The sequence below is a fragment of the Athene noctua genome, chromosome 5 (assembly GCF_965140245.1).
Source record: "Athene noctua chromosome 5, bAthNoc1.hap1.1, whole genome shotgun sequence".
Lineage (NCBI taxonomy): Eukaryota > Metazoa > Chordata > Aves > Strigiformes > Strigidae > Athene > Athene noctua.
In genome coordinates, this window is record NC_134041.1 from 60,911,020 (window position 1) to 60,926,275 (window position 15,256).

At 49.0% G+C, this 15,256-nt stretch overlaps 2 protein-coding genes across 2 annotated transcripts in view; one reads left to right on the forward strand and one right to left on the reverse strand.

Moving 5' to 3' along the window:
• On the reverse strand, positions 1 to 5,177 carry PRDX3 (peroxiredoxin 3). Its single transcript, XM_074907829.1, has 7 exons — positions 5,098 to 5,177; positions 4,952 to 5,027; positions 4,676 to 4,817; positions 3,773 to 3,908; positions 1,910 to 2,013; positions 681 to 846; positions 1 to 191 (listed from the first exon to the last, which is right to left on the reverse strand). Exons 1-7 carry the CDS (start codon positions 5,131 to 5,133, stop codon positions 138 to 140), a joined length of 714 nt encoding a protein of 237 aa, XP_074763930.1. The 5' UTR covers positions 5,134 to 5,177; the 3' UTR covers positions 1 to 137.
• An 8,019-nt stretch (positions 5,178 to 13,196) lies between these two features.
• The window catches only part of GRK5 (G protein-coupled receptor kinase 5), a 165,672-nt gene continuing 163,612 nt past the window's right edge, over positions 13,197 to 15,256 (forward strand). Inside the window, exon 1 of the mRNA XM_074907830.1 lies at positions 13,197 to 13,499. Within this exon, the coding sequence (XP_074763931.1) occupies positions 13,448 to 13,499 (52 nt within the window). The 5' untranslated portion in view covers positions 13,197 to 13,447. The remainder of the gene's footprint in view (positions 13,500 to 15,256) is intronic.

A 15,256-nucleotide genomic window follows, 5' to 3' on the forward strand; every position in this document is an offset into this window, starting at 1 on the left:
TCAGTAAATATTTCAACGTTTAATTTCTTTTTAAGCATCAGAAAATGAGAACTTTTATTTTTGTTTATGATCACAGCTGCTTTCTTAATGTCTTCGTTGTATGGTAACTAAGAGTTATGTCCACGTATTTTGAGTGTTCATGTATGTACTTTCTCAAAATATTCTTTAGAACCTTCTGGGCTTGGTTTGATCTGTGAAGAAAAGAAAGTTTTGTTATTATATGCTATAACAAGGATGAAAAAATTCCAGATTTGACACTTTATCCAAGAAAATCCATGCATACTTTATAGAAACGTTATTTCTGTTTCTGCACTTGGTTCAAAGATGAAAGCTGAAATAATGTACAAGCTTCTACTTGCAAATTTTAAGTATATAAGAGATTTTTTCTGCTAGCATTAAGTAAAAAATCTGAAGACAACTAGTGGAGAGTGCAAGTTAAATTTAGAGTTTTAAAGACAATTTGTGTCTTCTAAAAGAAAACCAGCAGCTTTCTTCACAGAAATCCCACATGTAGTATCATACAAATAGACTGAATTTGTCCGACTGGTAAAAGCCTCAGATTTAGACAACAGGTACAGATTCAGTCAAGCCCCTCACGTTAAAGTGGTTCTCGGCCCTTCAGACATGCAGAAATATGCCAGTGTCTATATTTAGAAAAATGGTATTTAGCAGGCGCTTACTGTAGGGGAGTCTGGAGTCCAGTTTGCTGGGCAAACCTCTCCGTGTGTTTCCACGTACTGGAATGCTTTCACCAAGCGGAGGGTCTCTTCCACACTACGACCGACTGGGAGATCGTTGATACTTAGATGCTTGATGATTCCATTTGGATCAATGATGAAGAGACCTCTGTAATCGAGCAAGAATGTAGGGAATGGAAATCACGTTCCAAGACCAAACGCAACAAACTGGATGAACTATTTCAGCAACGTAGTTATTCTTAGGTACAGGCGGTCAGGAGTAGCAATACAACATTTGATACATTCCCTGTTAGTGATCAAAAGCCAAGAACCACTCCACCGGTACAGTACTGTGAAATTACAAAGTATATATAAAGACTATTAAATTGAGATAGATGTGTAACAAAGGTAGAACTTCTAATTCCACCTGTATGTCAAAGTTGATAGCTGGCATCCTTCCCATGACTTTTTGATAGGAAAATCTGAAAGTATGGAGTGAAGATCTGCTTATGCATTAAGCTATTGCTTAATGAAGATCTGCTTATGCATTAAGCTGTTGCATATAAACATTTGTGAAAAACCAAAGTCCCAGTCTTAATCATAGTAATTAATTTGTCAACAAATGACAGAAGTTCCTGATCCAAAGAGATCAGGAACTTAAGGTCTCCAGAAGACTCCTACCCAATCCAATGTTTCTCAGGGATCACTATTTTCTTTTAGTAAGTATTCCCATGGTGGAGAAGGAAATGTTGGGGTTTTTTACTCTAATTATGGGATTGACTATAGTGGCCTCTAGGACAACTGCTTCAGAAACTTCTCACACAGAAGTTAAGACAGTCTCTTCTCCCTTCAGAAGAAAGAAAACAAAACAAACAAAAAAAAGAGGACAGGCCTAAATTGTGAAAAAATGTAAAAAAAAATTGTAAAATGCTCTTCTATCCTACTCTTGTTTTCCTTAGTGACATGGAGTTCTTCCACTCACTCAGAGCAGAGTAGCTGGCTTTCCCCTGCATGCTCTCAGAGGGGCCTGGAACCATTCTCAACTTAATGGCCGTAAGGGCCACATGCTCTTTTCCTAGGGTGGGATCCAGCAGAAGTTCTGCAGAAAAAAAGAACATCTTACAGTCCTCATTTGATCCTTGTGCAGTTTCCCCTGCAGGAGGGGACAGTATGGCTCATGGTGGTTTAGACTGGGCTGTGTCATAACAGAGTTACCAGCAATCATGCGTTACCTTAGTGCTATGCCAGGTCCTTCTAGCAGCACACCGTAATCACGGGAGATCTGTTTTGTGAGGTCTGACAGAACTGGAATATTCATTTTGCCCAAACCGCCGCTCTAGAGAACAGAGTAAGATTCCATTTTGCTACAAAACATTTTTTACGATTATCCTTCTTTGAGCTGCTGGATTCAGTGCTCTTGAAAGTATACTAACAACAAAACACATTCACGCCATTTGCTCCATGAAAGGAATCACGGGGCAAGGGGTGGTGGTGTTTACTTGGGTTTGGTTTGTTTTTTTAAAAGTAGTCGGGAACATTTGGTTTCTTCGGAACATGAAAACTCCTTTTGCACGATCATTTTAGAATTGTTTATTTTGGTGGTAGAAGGCTACCTATGACAACAGTCATAAATTTTCAGAAAGATTTCCCTTGTATCCTATTCAGGAGCTTTGAATACAAAAATTTCTACTGAATATTTAAAATGTTCAAAATTAAACAAGATTAACACAGTGGGGAGGGAAAGGAAACCAAACCTGCGAACTATGAACGGACAAAATACAAAGTTTCTAACAGCCACACCAGGTATGTCAGAGGTCTGCTGCTCTCTCTATTTAGTGCATTTATTATTTTTTTCCTCCCCCAAATAAATTTAAGTACTATTTGGAGAGTCAACCAAGATTTCTTTCAGTTTTGCAACACAGTGGAACTGCAAGAGAGATAAGCTCTCTACCCTTGAAACAAGCCTGGAGTTTGTTAGCTTTTCTATTCCTGGCATCATCAGTGAATCATTGTGTAATCTCAGTCACTCAGACCCTGATCCTGCAAACGCATGCCTGCAACAGAGTTCTCATACACTGAGCTTTGAGCACAGCTCTCAGCCAAACCAAGGCCTTCGCTTCTCTGGGTGACAGTTTCCTGCCTGTGCCACCACGGAATTATTTCCACCCTTTCCAGGGCGTTTTGCTACACAAGCACTGAGCAGCACACACTCAACAGCTTTTGCATCAAGTGGTGAAGTCAGTCCATGGTCACATTTTAGGGCTTTAAACAAAGCATGAAGAAAGTTAAATACTCTTAGTAGACTCACCCAAGCCATATTAAATCCAGCAAACTCTCCTCTCTCCCCTGTGTGTCCCAACAGCTGAGCTACACACCTGAAGGCCTCCCAGTCTGCGAGCACTACTGCAGACTGCTGGTCACACGACCACGCGGGGAATGACTGATGGATGGCACTGGTGCTTCCACACCTTCTGCGACACTTCTGATTCTCTACAACTAGCCAAACTAGTGTCAGGCTTTACGTCATCAAAAGCACGTGTTTTTATATACATCTGAAAGAGGCTCCTCACCAGTAAGAGGCTGTCTTTATCACTTTCTTTCCCCGAAGAAAGCTGAGGAGCTCTGTTTGTATTGCAAAAGTGGAACCATTTCAGCAAGTCAGAGTTAATAATAAACTGGTGGTTCTTCTGCTTCCATTCTGAAGCCACCACTGTTAGGTATGGGTTAACAATAATGACTAAACAGCTGGTGTTCAATTTCTCCGATGGTGCACACAGACCATCAGCTCTAACACGCAATTTAGGACAGTGACATGTATAGAGTATTCATCTTTGAAGGTAAACATTATGTAAAACACAAGACTATCAAGAGAGCAAAACAAAGAGTAAAAAAATCCCAAATTATTAAGGAAAAGAGCAAGAAAAACAAAGATTGAGGTCAAATTATATCATCAAATGTAGCAGTTTATCACATAACACATTAAGCAATTATTCAAATTGGTGCTCGCACAACTGTTTATTTAACCCTTCTCAGAAACTCCCGTGCAAAGAAAACAAATCAACAGAGAAAGACTCAAACAGCTACCCAATTCGTACCTTTCGTGGCGTATTTATCCAGGCCAGATGACAAAAATGAGAATCCACAGAAACTGCCACAACGTCACAGTTCACATCACGAAATTCATTTGCTTTGTTGCTGAAAGCCACAATTTCTGTGGGGCAGACAAAGGTGCTGGATGGGAAGAGAGAACAGGCTGTAATGATTCTCTAATCTTTTCAAAGAATTTTTTAGAAAAGACACTCATGTCTGTTTCTATGCACTAATGCAGCAGAGAGTTTTCTTTAGCCTGGTAATTTTAACTGTGTTTCCTCCTCAGGATTAACTTCAGTCAGTCTCAGAGCAGCTGCCATAGCCACCTAGCTGGCAGTTTTTCAACGGTTTTCAACTCTTAGTTCTAGACAGATTTTTGCAAAGGCACTCTCTAGACAGAGTGTTTTTGGAAACTAGAGCAGAAAGGACTGCAGGTTAAATCCTCCCCCACGTGCCCACGTACACCAGGTTGCTCTTGGCGATCCATCTGCTGGACAGGCTCAACCTCATTTATTCACCTTTTGCTTTGGAGCTGTCTAGCTGCAGTTCTGCTGGCCCTACTGCTTAAATGGAGAGAGCCTCCAACACGACCCCAATCTGCAAGGCAGCGCCCTCATCCCGGGCCCTGACTGTACGAGGAACCACACTTGCAAGGCCACATCTACCTCCTGAAGCAATCCCAGCAGGGAGAAGATGCTCTGCAACCACCAGGCCCATTGCTTTAAAACACAATGGCCATCTGCCCCCCAAGTCTTATCACTCACACTCTAGAAACAACCACATCTGCCTTACAAGATTAGCCCAAATAAGGTAGAACCAGCCAGTTTAGACAGCAACGATCTGCAGCGCTTCTGATGACCTTCAGCCAGGCGGGAGGCCCATCTGCAAGGAGAGAAACCCGCACTCACAAGTCCAGGGGGTAAAAGAAGAGAACCAGGTATTTCCCCTTGAAATCATCCAGGCTCAGCTCCTTGAACTCTCCGTTAACAACGGCCGTTCCTTTAAAAAACGGGGCGTGTTGTGTAACCGCCGGAGCAAACCGCGAGGAGCCTACGGGGGGAGAAAACAGAGCTGCGGCATGGGCCGGGCCGCCGCCTCCTCCCGGGCGCAGCCGCAGGGCCGCCGGGGCCGTGAGGCCGCCGGGGCCTTTCCCGCCGCCTGGCCCGGGGCCTCCCCGCACTTACCGAGGCTGAAGTGGCGGCGGGCGCAGGGCAGGGGCCGCGCCGTCAGCCTCCTCCCGGCGGCGGCAGCAGCGGGCACCTGCGGGGGAACAGGGAGGGTCAGAGCCGGCCGGGGGTCGCGGCGGGGCCGGGGCCGGTCACTCACTCACCGCGGTCCGCAGGAGCCTTCCCAGCGCAGCGGCCATGTTGAGCGCGGCGGCGGCGGGCGGAGCCGGGCCCTGAGGGGACGGGGAGGGGCGGCCCCGGGCCCGCCCGGCCTCCCCCCTTCCTCCCCCCTTCCTCCCCCCTTCCTCCCCCCTTCCTCCCCCCTTCCTCCCCCCTTCCTCCTCCCTTCCGGCCGCGGGTTGTGAGGGGGGACGGGGCGGTGGGAGCGGCGTTCCCTGGGCCGAGGGGGTCGGCGGGGGGCGATGCCCGTGTTCGCTGTGCGTTTCCCGCTGGCGGGGGTGACTCGGAACTGGTCTTGATGTGCGCTGATGAGACACCGAAAGCAGCAAACTGCATGGCTGGTGCTCAGATAGATGCAAGCTTTTCATAATGCAGTTGGCCCTGACTTTATTGAACTCGCTCAGATTATAGTTGTTTAATCATAATTTAAAAATGACAGCGCGATCGCTGTGCGGCTGCTTAGCTCCTGTCGGCTGCGAGCAGATGCAAACCGAAGTCGTTGCCTGATTTCCCACACAGGCACTTAGAGTTGCGTTAAGCTGAATGTAGGTCTGTGGCCTCCGTCTGCTCTGGAGGTTTGTACCAGGTCTGTTGGCTGCAGGGACCATCACTGGGATCCACACCGGTCCACCCTTGGAAGAGCAGTTAGGCTGGGTGTTAGCTCTGAGGGAGGTGGGAGAGTCATAAAACCCCATGACAGCCTCCCACGTCCTGCCAGATGAAAGCAGCGCAGGAAAGGTGTACAGCTTGCGGAAGGGACCACACCTGATAACGTGTCTTTCTGTTTCCCCGAAGCTGGGGTCTGTAGAGGCTCTGATGTTGAAGCTGAAGGTCCCCACAATTCAAGCTAAAGGAGCTACTTTTTCAGTCGAGCAGCACAAGGTTTTCTCGGGCTATTTTTCTTGAATACATGATGGTGGCAGCAACAAAGATCACCTTTACCAAGAAGTGCCAGCTGCCTGCCCTGTTTTAGGCCACGTGCTTTGGAGCAGCACAAGTGGCATGCACAACCCAGCGTACTGAAAATCAAAAACTTTCTAGAAGTCTGTTTTTCTTTTCTTAGCTTCTTTTTGTGTTTTTCTCCGTCTAAGTACTCAAATCGAGTTGAACCCAGTTTCACTTCTGGGTTTTGGTAATTTCTGTTTTAATATTCATATTTATAAATATCCACAGCCTTTTACGAAGAGGAGATCCCACATTGTGAACTAGAGAGAAGTCTGGCTCCACTGGCAGGATAAGCTCAGCCATCAGTATCTGGGGCCAAAGCCAAAGGCAACCAGAGCAATGTCAGCTGCATCCCAGGTCCCTGGGATGAGCTCAGTGAATGCTGAATCTCTATTTCTGAACAAATAGCAAATTTATTCCTGAATACTGATCTGGATGGCATGGGCTGGTCACCTCTGTAATACTAAACTCTCTGAGCCTTCAAAAGAGGGAGGTTGTGTGCAACCTGCCTGATGAGTTGGTCACTAGCTGGTATTAACTCTCTACTATGCCCAGGAGCTGTTTGGAGCAGTGTTAGTCAGTGGTGTCCAAAAGCATTCTGAGACTTTTCTGAGCATTGAGCATCATCACCAGTTTCAGTCTCTGTGGACCTCCTGAATTTATTAATCCAGACATAGCCAATGACAGCTGGAAATGTGGCTCTGATAATCTCAAAGACTGTAGTTCCCAGCAACCAGAATAATGTTGCCTACTCATACGTGCACAGAGATACTGCGCAGCTGGCTGGGCTTGTGATGAAGGTGCGGGTGTCCAAAAGGAGATGAAGATGGAGGTGTTCTGCGCAAGGGGCCAAGAGATGAACTGTTCCTATAACCATGGTGAGATGAAGGGGAAGAAAATGGACACTAAAGGGTACGGATACCCCAGTATGGGGCCCACCCATATAGTATTCTAACTGCTTCCTGCATCCACTGATTTCCTTGAATTCAAATAGACATTGCTTGTGATTTGCTTTTCCTTTTGCTTTTGCAGCTGTTCCCTTCAGGCTCAACAGCCCCTGTCAAGCTAACAAGCATGCATTTGAACGTGTGTGCATAGGTGTCAGTGAACTAGCAGGTTCTGAGTGAAGGAACATTACGTACCCCTTGCTTCTGAAGGTGTGTGTGAGAGAAGTTCAGTTTTGACCCTTGCTGGTGAACCAGGGCTGCTTGAAAGCGCCAGCTGGATGGGGACTCTGCTGGGAAGGTCACAGGCTGAGAGAAGGGGGATGGCTGAGCTACTCAGCTTATTTGCATGTCTGTTGCCTAAAATTTAGGGGCATTCTTGCTTAAAAACCCCCTCAAAGCCTAGGAGTGGAAGCAAGTAAACTATTTGTATGCTAGAAAAGATGTCAGATAAGGTGTGGGTGAGCCGTGCTGTAGCCTGCAGGTCTGGAGGTGGAGAGGGAAGGAGCCGTTGTCGAGGGAGGTGTCTGCAGCAGAGGTCGGGGAGGTCCTTGTGCCACTGCCGAGGGCTGCCAGCCGAGCAGTGAGCAGCGGAGCTGCGCTCGGGCCACCTGCAGAGCACTGACTGTGGGCGAGGAACAGCAAAGAAACATCAGCCATTACCTGAGCCGATTCCTTGAACAGCAGCGCGGAACGGCACGTCTGCGTTCATGTCTCCGGGCTGGCGCATCCCTTCGAATGCAGAGATGTGCTCACCCAGCCGAGTCCCCCGCGGCTGGGCAGCAAATTGTGCGCCCGGGGACGGCTGGGTCACCGTGGTTCCTTTCCCTCAGCTGTGGGAGCTGTATTGTGGCAGCAAGAAAGGGCTATTGCTAGGATTTCCTGAGGATGGTTGTCTCACCCACAAATGATTATTCACAACTCCTGAGTTGATGTATTCTAAACGATGTCCTTCCCCCCCCCCCGTAAAGTTATATTTGTTTAAAACTCTTTGTTTAAACACTTGGCTTGCAGGTGGGGAAATATTGCTCATGCTTTGTTATGAAGGCAGCATAATTCAGTTTCTCAGACTTCTGGGCAAGTGGTTGAACTGCTGCCATTTAACAGGGGGATTATTTTCTGTTTTACTGGGCATCCCTGCAACTTGAAGATGGACCTTGTCACTGCCAAAGCGCACCTGGCAAAAGAGTTGTTCCTTTTTCCTCAGATCTGGCTCTGGCACAGACTAGAGCAGCTGCTAAACCCGGTTCTTCTTGCCATCTGAAGTTTAAAATAAATTTAGCAAGTGATACCATATGTGCATCTTTTTCCAAATCTTGTTGGTTGACGGCTTTGCTGTCTCCCACAGGCTTTTGCCTGGCTGGACAGGCCCCAGTCTTGTATCTCATCCTGCAGTGAGGAAGTACTGGTTCATACGGGTGCAGCGTGAGCTCAGCAGCACACAGACATGTTTGCATGTGAAGGATTAGAGTCTTTAAGCTTGATTCAAATTGAGACATCTGAAGTTGGTGAAAGACCCTCCAGGGATTTCAGCAGGCTTTAGGGAGAAATTTGTGTCATTACAAGGTGCAGAGCAGTGGATAAGGCACTTGAGCAGGTAATGGGAGATGTAAATTTTATTTTCGGTTAAGTTACTTAATCTACCTGCTCTGACCTTGTGCCTCTTTTTTCCTATCTGTGAATAATTAAATATGCCTTTCTGGTGAAAAGCTTTGAGATCTGTTGATAAAAAGTGCTAGATAATGCTTGTGTGTTATGACCGTTATTATTTTGAGAGTTAGGTTTTAAAGAGCTCTTTGAAAGATCATCGAGACAATGAAATATTAGTGAAAAAGTAGTGCTTCTCTCTAAACTTGATGAAAGAGGTAAGCAAATCCCAAATCAGATCTGCTGCTGTGGGTCACTGAATGGCAGATTCTGTGCAGAGTACAGGATGCTTGTTTAAAAAATAAAATCTGCTCATCTTCTAGAAGGTTGTTTTATTCCATGTGCTCAAATGCTGTAACAATCATTTGTCCTCTACCTCGAGGAAATAGATAACTGAAAAAAAAAAAGGTTGGAAATGGAAAGAAACAGCATAGGCATAAACATTTTTATCTAAACCAAAGCAAAAAGTTAGTTAGACAACATGATGCATCACCCCATGGCTGTTGGTAGATGGCAGCCTCTGTCCTTACGCAAAGGGGCTCTGTAGAAGGTTACAGCTGCCTGCAAATGCTTTCTAATAGGCCTGTGTGCTCCCACCTGCTGATACCAAATCTTGGCAGGAGGCAAAAGAATTTGCCCATTTGTAGAAATAAGTTTCAGAAGCAATTCCAAACACAATCCAGCTTAGAGCTAATCTTGAGCAGGCTTTACTGCGTTAATTGTGTATTATAACATGGATTTAGGAGATAGCTGCTGTTAGGGTATGTTTCCGATTGATAAGTATAGGTGAAAGCCTTTTTGACATCTGGTGCACTGGGGGTCTTATCCTGACAGTTCAAGCAGGCTGTATTGAGGCCAAGGGGTTTTTTCTCTGGTGGCAGGATAAAACTGGGTGTGTTGCGGCTGTGTTTCTGGCTGGAGCTGCGTGAGCCCACCCTGGCGATGACTCATCCCTTCGAGTGGCTCAGAATATCACACTCTGCCTTGCTGCTTTCCTATTCTTATTACACTGATGCATTTGTGTCTCGCACGGTGTTGGCGTTTCATTTACAAACCTCTCTTTTCCCATAAAGGAAAGATGGCTGCCAGCCCTGCTTATCCTGATGTTCAGCACTCAAAAAGGTTTTTTTCTAAGCCTTTTCTGAATTACTTTGGACGCTAATAATAAAAATAATGTTTTATTTAAAAACAGAACAACCAAACACATTAAGCAGCTTAGAAAGTGCATTTTTCAGAGTTTAACTGGTTTTTGGTAGCCTGTCTTTTTTTTTTTTTTTTTTTTTTTTTCCCCTTCCAAAATTGTCTGCGTCTGTATATGATTCACAATAAATTTTCCCTTTTCTCCCAGAAAGCACTGAATTGGGATCTTCAGGCCAGCAAAAAAAGACCTGTGTTCCTTCCCTGCCACCCTGTCTTTGAGTCCATGCTTGAGTAATTCAGCACTAGTTTACAACAGTGAACAGAATAAGATAAGCAGTGGAACAGACTCACAGCTCTCCTGTTTCTTGCTCCCTCACCACAGAGAACCTGACAGCTCCATTAAATCAGGTGTGGACATACCTTGAGATTAAAGGACTGTGTCATCACAAGAGAAAATGGTTATAAATAAATCTACCTCTTCCTAATATTTTTTAATTTTTGTTTGTTTTGTGAACAGGGCGTTCCAGGTGACACAAAAATGAAGATACCGACAGCTGTGAAGAAGTCATGAGGCGAGACTCCAAATGCTGCAGTGGGCTTTGCAAAGACCAACTGATGCACTTTAAGGCAGGTAGGTCTGTGCAGTAGCCCTTGCTCTGGCACTCCATGGGGAGCCCCATCCATGAAAGGGGCCATCCATCCGAGGCCTGAGCTGAGGCAGGCCCTGGTCACGTATCAGTGGTATATCAGGCTTAAAAAAATTGTGAGAGAATGCAGTGAGGACTCATTGCCTTGTGTTCTTCAAAGGAGGGCATTGTGCTAATGAACACACCTTCTTCCATGTCCTAGTGCCCCACATTGACTCATATTTATTGGAAACAAGTTTTATTTTGTTAAATACTGTAAGAATCATTCAGAAAACCCACTCGGTTGTTCTTACCAATAAACACAAGGTCAGAATTGCAGCCCTCCGTGCAGATGTGTAACCAAGACCTACATGGTATTTCAGAACCTCAGCAGTCCAGCAGCAGAGCTCAGCTTTCCACTCCCTGCACTCAGCCACGTTTAAGTGATGTGACTGCCCCTCGTCCACTTCAATGCAAAGTCACCCAGTTTAGTTGAAATAACCTCTCTGCCAGCAGCACAACACTCTGTTCAGTTGCTGCCCCTTCTTCTGATGGGACTGTGCGACTGTGCCTTTGGCTGCCCGGAATGTGAAGTACCTCAGAGCTGCGCCGTTCATGAACAGTAGGTAGGTCCATGGGATTTCTGAATCCCCTCTGATCTGTTGTAACTCTTTTGACAAATCTATTTACCCTTTCAAGAATTAAATAAACGTTCACCAAGTGTGTAGGACAACAGCAGCATGCTGGAGTCATACTTCTATCCCACAGGGTGACGCTGCATAGGACTCTGTGTGCCCACTGCTTGAGTATGTAGAGGTATACATAGATATTAGATAAAAGAGATGCAGCAGAGCCCTCAGGTTCACATGCCAATTTCCAAGTGCATCTCAAGCTCAAGATCTTCAAGATCTGCCCTCTTCATTTGGGCACCTGTACAAAAGTTACACACCAAAGACAGTCAGCGCTCCCTGTGGAGTTTCCCGTGAAGGTAAATCCCTCCCCACTGCAGGCTGGCCTGACACGTGGCAGGCACACTGAGAGCCCAGTGCTGGCAGCAGAAGTTGAGCTTGCTGCTGCAGCGAGTGCTGCTTCACAAAATACAGACCAAGACATGTGTGTTCATGTCTCCTTTGGAGAGAGGAGTTCCTTGTAGCATTAAAAACATTGTACGTCGTAGGTGTAACTGTGTCTCCCAACAGCAGCCATGCTGTGATGCTGGTGGGTCCTTGTGATGACCATTAGCAGGAGGCTGGGCAGGGATGTGAAATGTGCTTCTAACCTGAGTGTCGTGTGCTCTGCTTGCAAGCAGCATCAGTTCTTGCACACAAGTGGTCAAACAGCAAGCAGGGCAGACACTCCTTAGGAACCTCATCTCTGTGCTAAGGCTCTGGTTTCCAGGAAGCAATTTTTCCCTTAAGAATTATTTAATCAGAGAAAAATCTTCCGGTACTTACAGACACAACTGCTGCTATATAGAACTTGGCTTTACAGGGAAAGGAACAACAACATGGCAGGGCTTCCAGAGGCTGAATGCTTTCTGAGGAATAGGAGAGAGGATGTGGAAGATTGTACGTAGCAGTGCCACCGGCTATGCACAATAACTTTCAAAGTTCTAACCCTTGACACTTAATCGGGTACAAAAGGCATTTATTGTAGCCATTTTATCCGAGTGCCAAAGGTATTACTCATTAAATGCATTTCTCATTTATTTCCTGTGTTCAGAAAATGTGTTCTAGGCAGTGTGCAAGGTCTGCAATTGCAAGTCATTTCTACCTGGTCATAGAAATATGATTAGTACAATAAAAAAAGAAGAAAAAAGTAGTGTCTGTGCTCCACTTGAAAGTGCATGTTAATTTGATTTGCTTCACGTGAGTTTAATCAATACAAATATAGATGGGGGAAGAGTGTAAATGAGAGTAAAGGGTCCGTTTTATTCCTCTTTCTGTGCTTGACCTGCTGAATCAATCTACCCTGTTGCCAGGAAAATCAGAATCATGCTGACATGAGCATCTGTCCTATAGAGATGGAAGAGAATTTATGTTGTAATGTAGCAATTAAAATTCACAAACTTTCCACAAGTGGCTGATGTCTCACGCAACTGCTTACCAGGATAAAAAACCCTGGTGTGGCAGAAAAGATGGGATTCCCTCGGGTACTTCCAGCACCCCCGGAAAGGGGAGAAGCCCGTGTCTCCAGCCTGAGGAGGAGTGCGCGCAGCGCAGCGCGGGGCGGGGGATGAACGAGGAAATCTGCCGATTCGGGGGGATTCCTTCGCTCGGGTGTGGGCACCTGTGAGGCGAGGACGAGCACCGGGACCCGCCGGGGTGCGGGGCCGGGCCGCTTCCGCCGCCGCGGGGTGGCGCCCGTCCCCAGGGCTCCGCGGGCCGCGCCGCGGGGAGCCCCGCGCATCGCTCCGCGCATCGCTCCGCGGCCTCCTCCCGCTCCTCCCCGCCGCGACGAACCCCCCTCACCCCCCCATCCCCCCTACTCCTCACCCCCCGCCGGCTCCCACCGCCCAGGGACGCTCCGGCCGGCCCGTCTCCGCGCCCGCTCCCTCCCCTGGGCGGGCGCTCGCCGCCCCTCCGCGGGGCCGCTGCGCGGCCGCGGAACCGGCGCCAGGTGCGGTGGGGGCCGCTCCAGGACTACACGTCCCGGCGTGCCCGGCCCCGCGGAGCTGGCGGCGGCGGGGATGGCGCCTGCGCGGGGCTGCGGGGCCGCTCCGCGGTGCCACACCCCCGGGGGAGGGAGGCAGGAGCGCCCGAGCCCTCAAACCACCGGGGAGCCCGCGGGGCGGAGGAGGAGGAAGAGGATGGAGTAGCGGAGTGGGGCGCCGCGGGAGCAGATAGCGCGGGGAGCGCCGGCTCCGCCCGGGGGAGCGAGGAGGAGGAGGAGGGAGGAGGAAGAAGGCAGGGATCATGCACGGGGGGATGAGGCGCTAGGGGCAGGAGGCGAGTGGTCGCCCAGAGACTCCGCACCTCGGGAGTGACGTCCTGCTGCAGTGCCCTGCCTGCCTCCGCTGCCCGAGCTCGTCAATGGAGCTGGAAAACATCGTTGCCAACACCGTCTTGCTGAAAGCCAGGGAAGGTGAGAGAGCGGCGGGAGGGGAGGGCAGGGCAAGGAGGAGGTGAGGGGGGGGGGCGGCTGGAGCATCCTTGTCGCAGTCGCCCCTCCGCCGGAGCGATGCCCGCGGGGCTGCGCGCCCGGTCCTGCCGGCGGCGGCTTTCGGGGTGCCCATGTGGCCGTGGAAAAACGGGTCGTTGGAGAGAGAACCCCCAGTGAAAAGGAAAATAGCGCTTTCCCCCGCTGCGTGCGGAGGTTTGGGAAAGGAAGTGAATGAGATTGCAGAGATTACAATATTCACCCATCTCTTCCTTCCCTCTTCCCACCTCCCCCCTACACACACACCCCCACCCCCCCCCCCCCCCCTCAAATCTGGTCCCACAGATTGTGCTATTTCAGCGTCTATTGTTAAAGGTCAGCTGCAGATGCATTCATTCAAAAGGGCTTAGCAAATCTGCAAATAGCTTTCCGCGCCGGGTGGTGAGCCCGGCAGGCTCGGATCGCCCCAACGTACAGTCATTGCCTTATTCGGCGTTATTAGGTGATATCATGTTGCTGCAAACATGCCCATTGTTGCGAGTGTGTTTGTCCCCAGCCGGAGCCGGGCGGAGGGGCCGGGGGGTTTGCCCCCCCCCCTAGCCTGCGGCTGCCCCGGGGAACCCCGCTTGGCAGCGGGGCTGGCGGCGGGGGGCTCGCTGGGCTGGACTTGGTGTGTGTGTGGGGGGGTGTTGGGGAGCTGCCTCCCCCCCTCGCCTCCCTCCGCCGCCCTTCCCCGCGGCAGCCGCCGTGGCCGGGCGGTTGGATGCTCCGGGGGATGCCGGTGCCGCCGCCGCTCCGCACCGTGCGCGTTAAAAATGCACTGGGGTGCCGGCCGCGCCGCGGGGCTCTCCCGAACATCTCCCCCTCAGCCCCCAAACCTGCAAATCCGAGCCCCGACAGCTGCCGGCAGATCGGGATCGCGGGGTTTTTCCCCCCCTCTCTTCGCGGCGGGGGGGGGAACGGACGTGCTGCCCTCCCTCCGCGCACGAAGGAGATCGCACCGCGGGCGCGGAGGAGCCGGGCGCTGCCCGCGGCGGGGGCTCGGGGCTCCCTGTTCCTCCGGGAGCATCCCCCCACAGCCCGCTTGGCTGGGTGGGACACGCCGCGCACAAGCAACACGTCCCCCGCTTGCAGCATCGCGGCCGGGGTGCGAGCGTTTGCTGCCGCTTGCAACCCGGGTTTATGGATGTATGTAGTTACTTGCTTACTGTTTCACGACAGACCCTTTCCCAAGCCTTTATTCAAACTTCTAGTCCCTGAAAATGCTTACTAGACTGGGCTTTTTTAGGTGCGGTATAACCTGTAGCCTTTTTTTTTTTTTTTTTTTTTCTTCCCCCCCCCCCCCCCGCCCTGTCCTCTGAAGTGCCTGGAACAGCTACCGAGGCCGGGGACCGCTCGGGTGGACTTCACTCTGAAGCTATGCAAGCACCAGTAAAGCAATATTGGTTTTGTAAAAGGAATAATTCAACTAGTCCTCCCCTGGAGTGATCCTTTTGCTGGGAAAATAGTTCAAACCGTAAAATAATGTTTATATAACTCATGGGCTGTTGAACTTGTGAGGCTTAGCTAAAGAGTAAAGTCCTGAGATCCTCCCCAAAAAAGCTCTATAAATAATAAGGGCAAAGGTGTTGTTCCATTCAGCAGATCAGCGAATTGTAACTTTCTGACTTCCGATGGAGCATTTTTATTTTCTGTTGTCATTTTTAATATTGTTTAGGATTCGGTTGTTGCTACCAGGAATA

What these genes read in the sequence shown, in the direction of transcription:
- PRDX3 (XM_074907829.1), bottom strand. Translation starts at nt 5,133, where the DNA reads ATGGCCGCTGCGCTGGGAAGGCTCCTGCGGACCGCG. An exon ending in GGACCTGGCATAGCACTAAG is followed by an intron (nt 847 to 1,909) that starts GTAACGCATGAT and finishes GCTCGATTACAG; the next exon opens with AGGTCTCTTCATCATTGATC. An exon ending in GGACTCCAGACTCCCCTACA is followed by an intron (nt 192 to 680) that starts GTAAGCGCCTGC and finishes TTTTCTTCACAG; the next exon opens with ATCAAACCAAGCCCAGAAGG.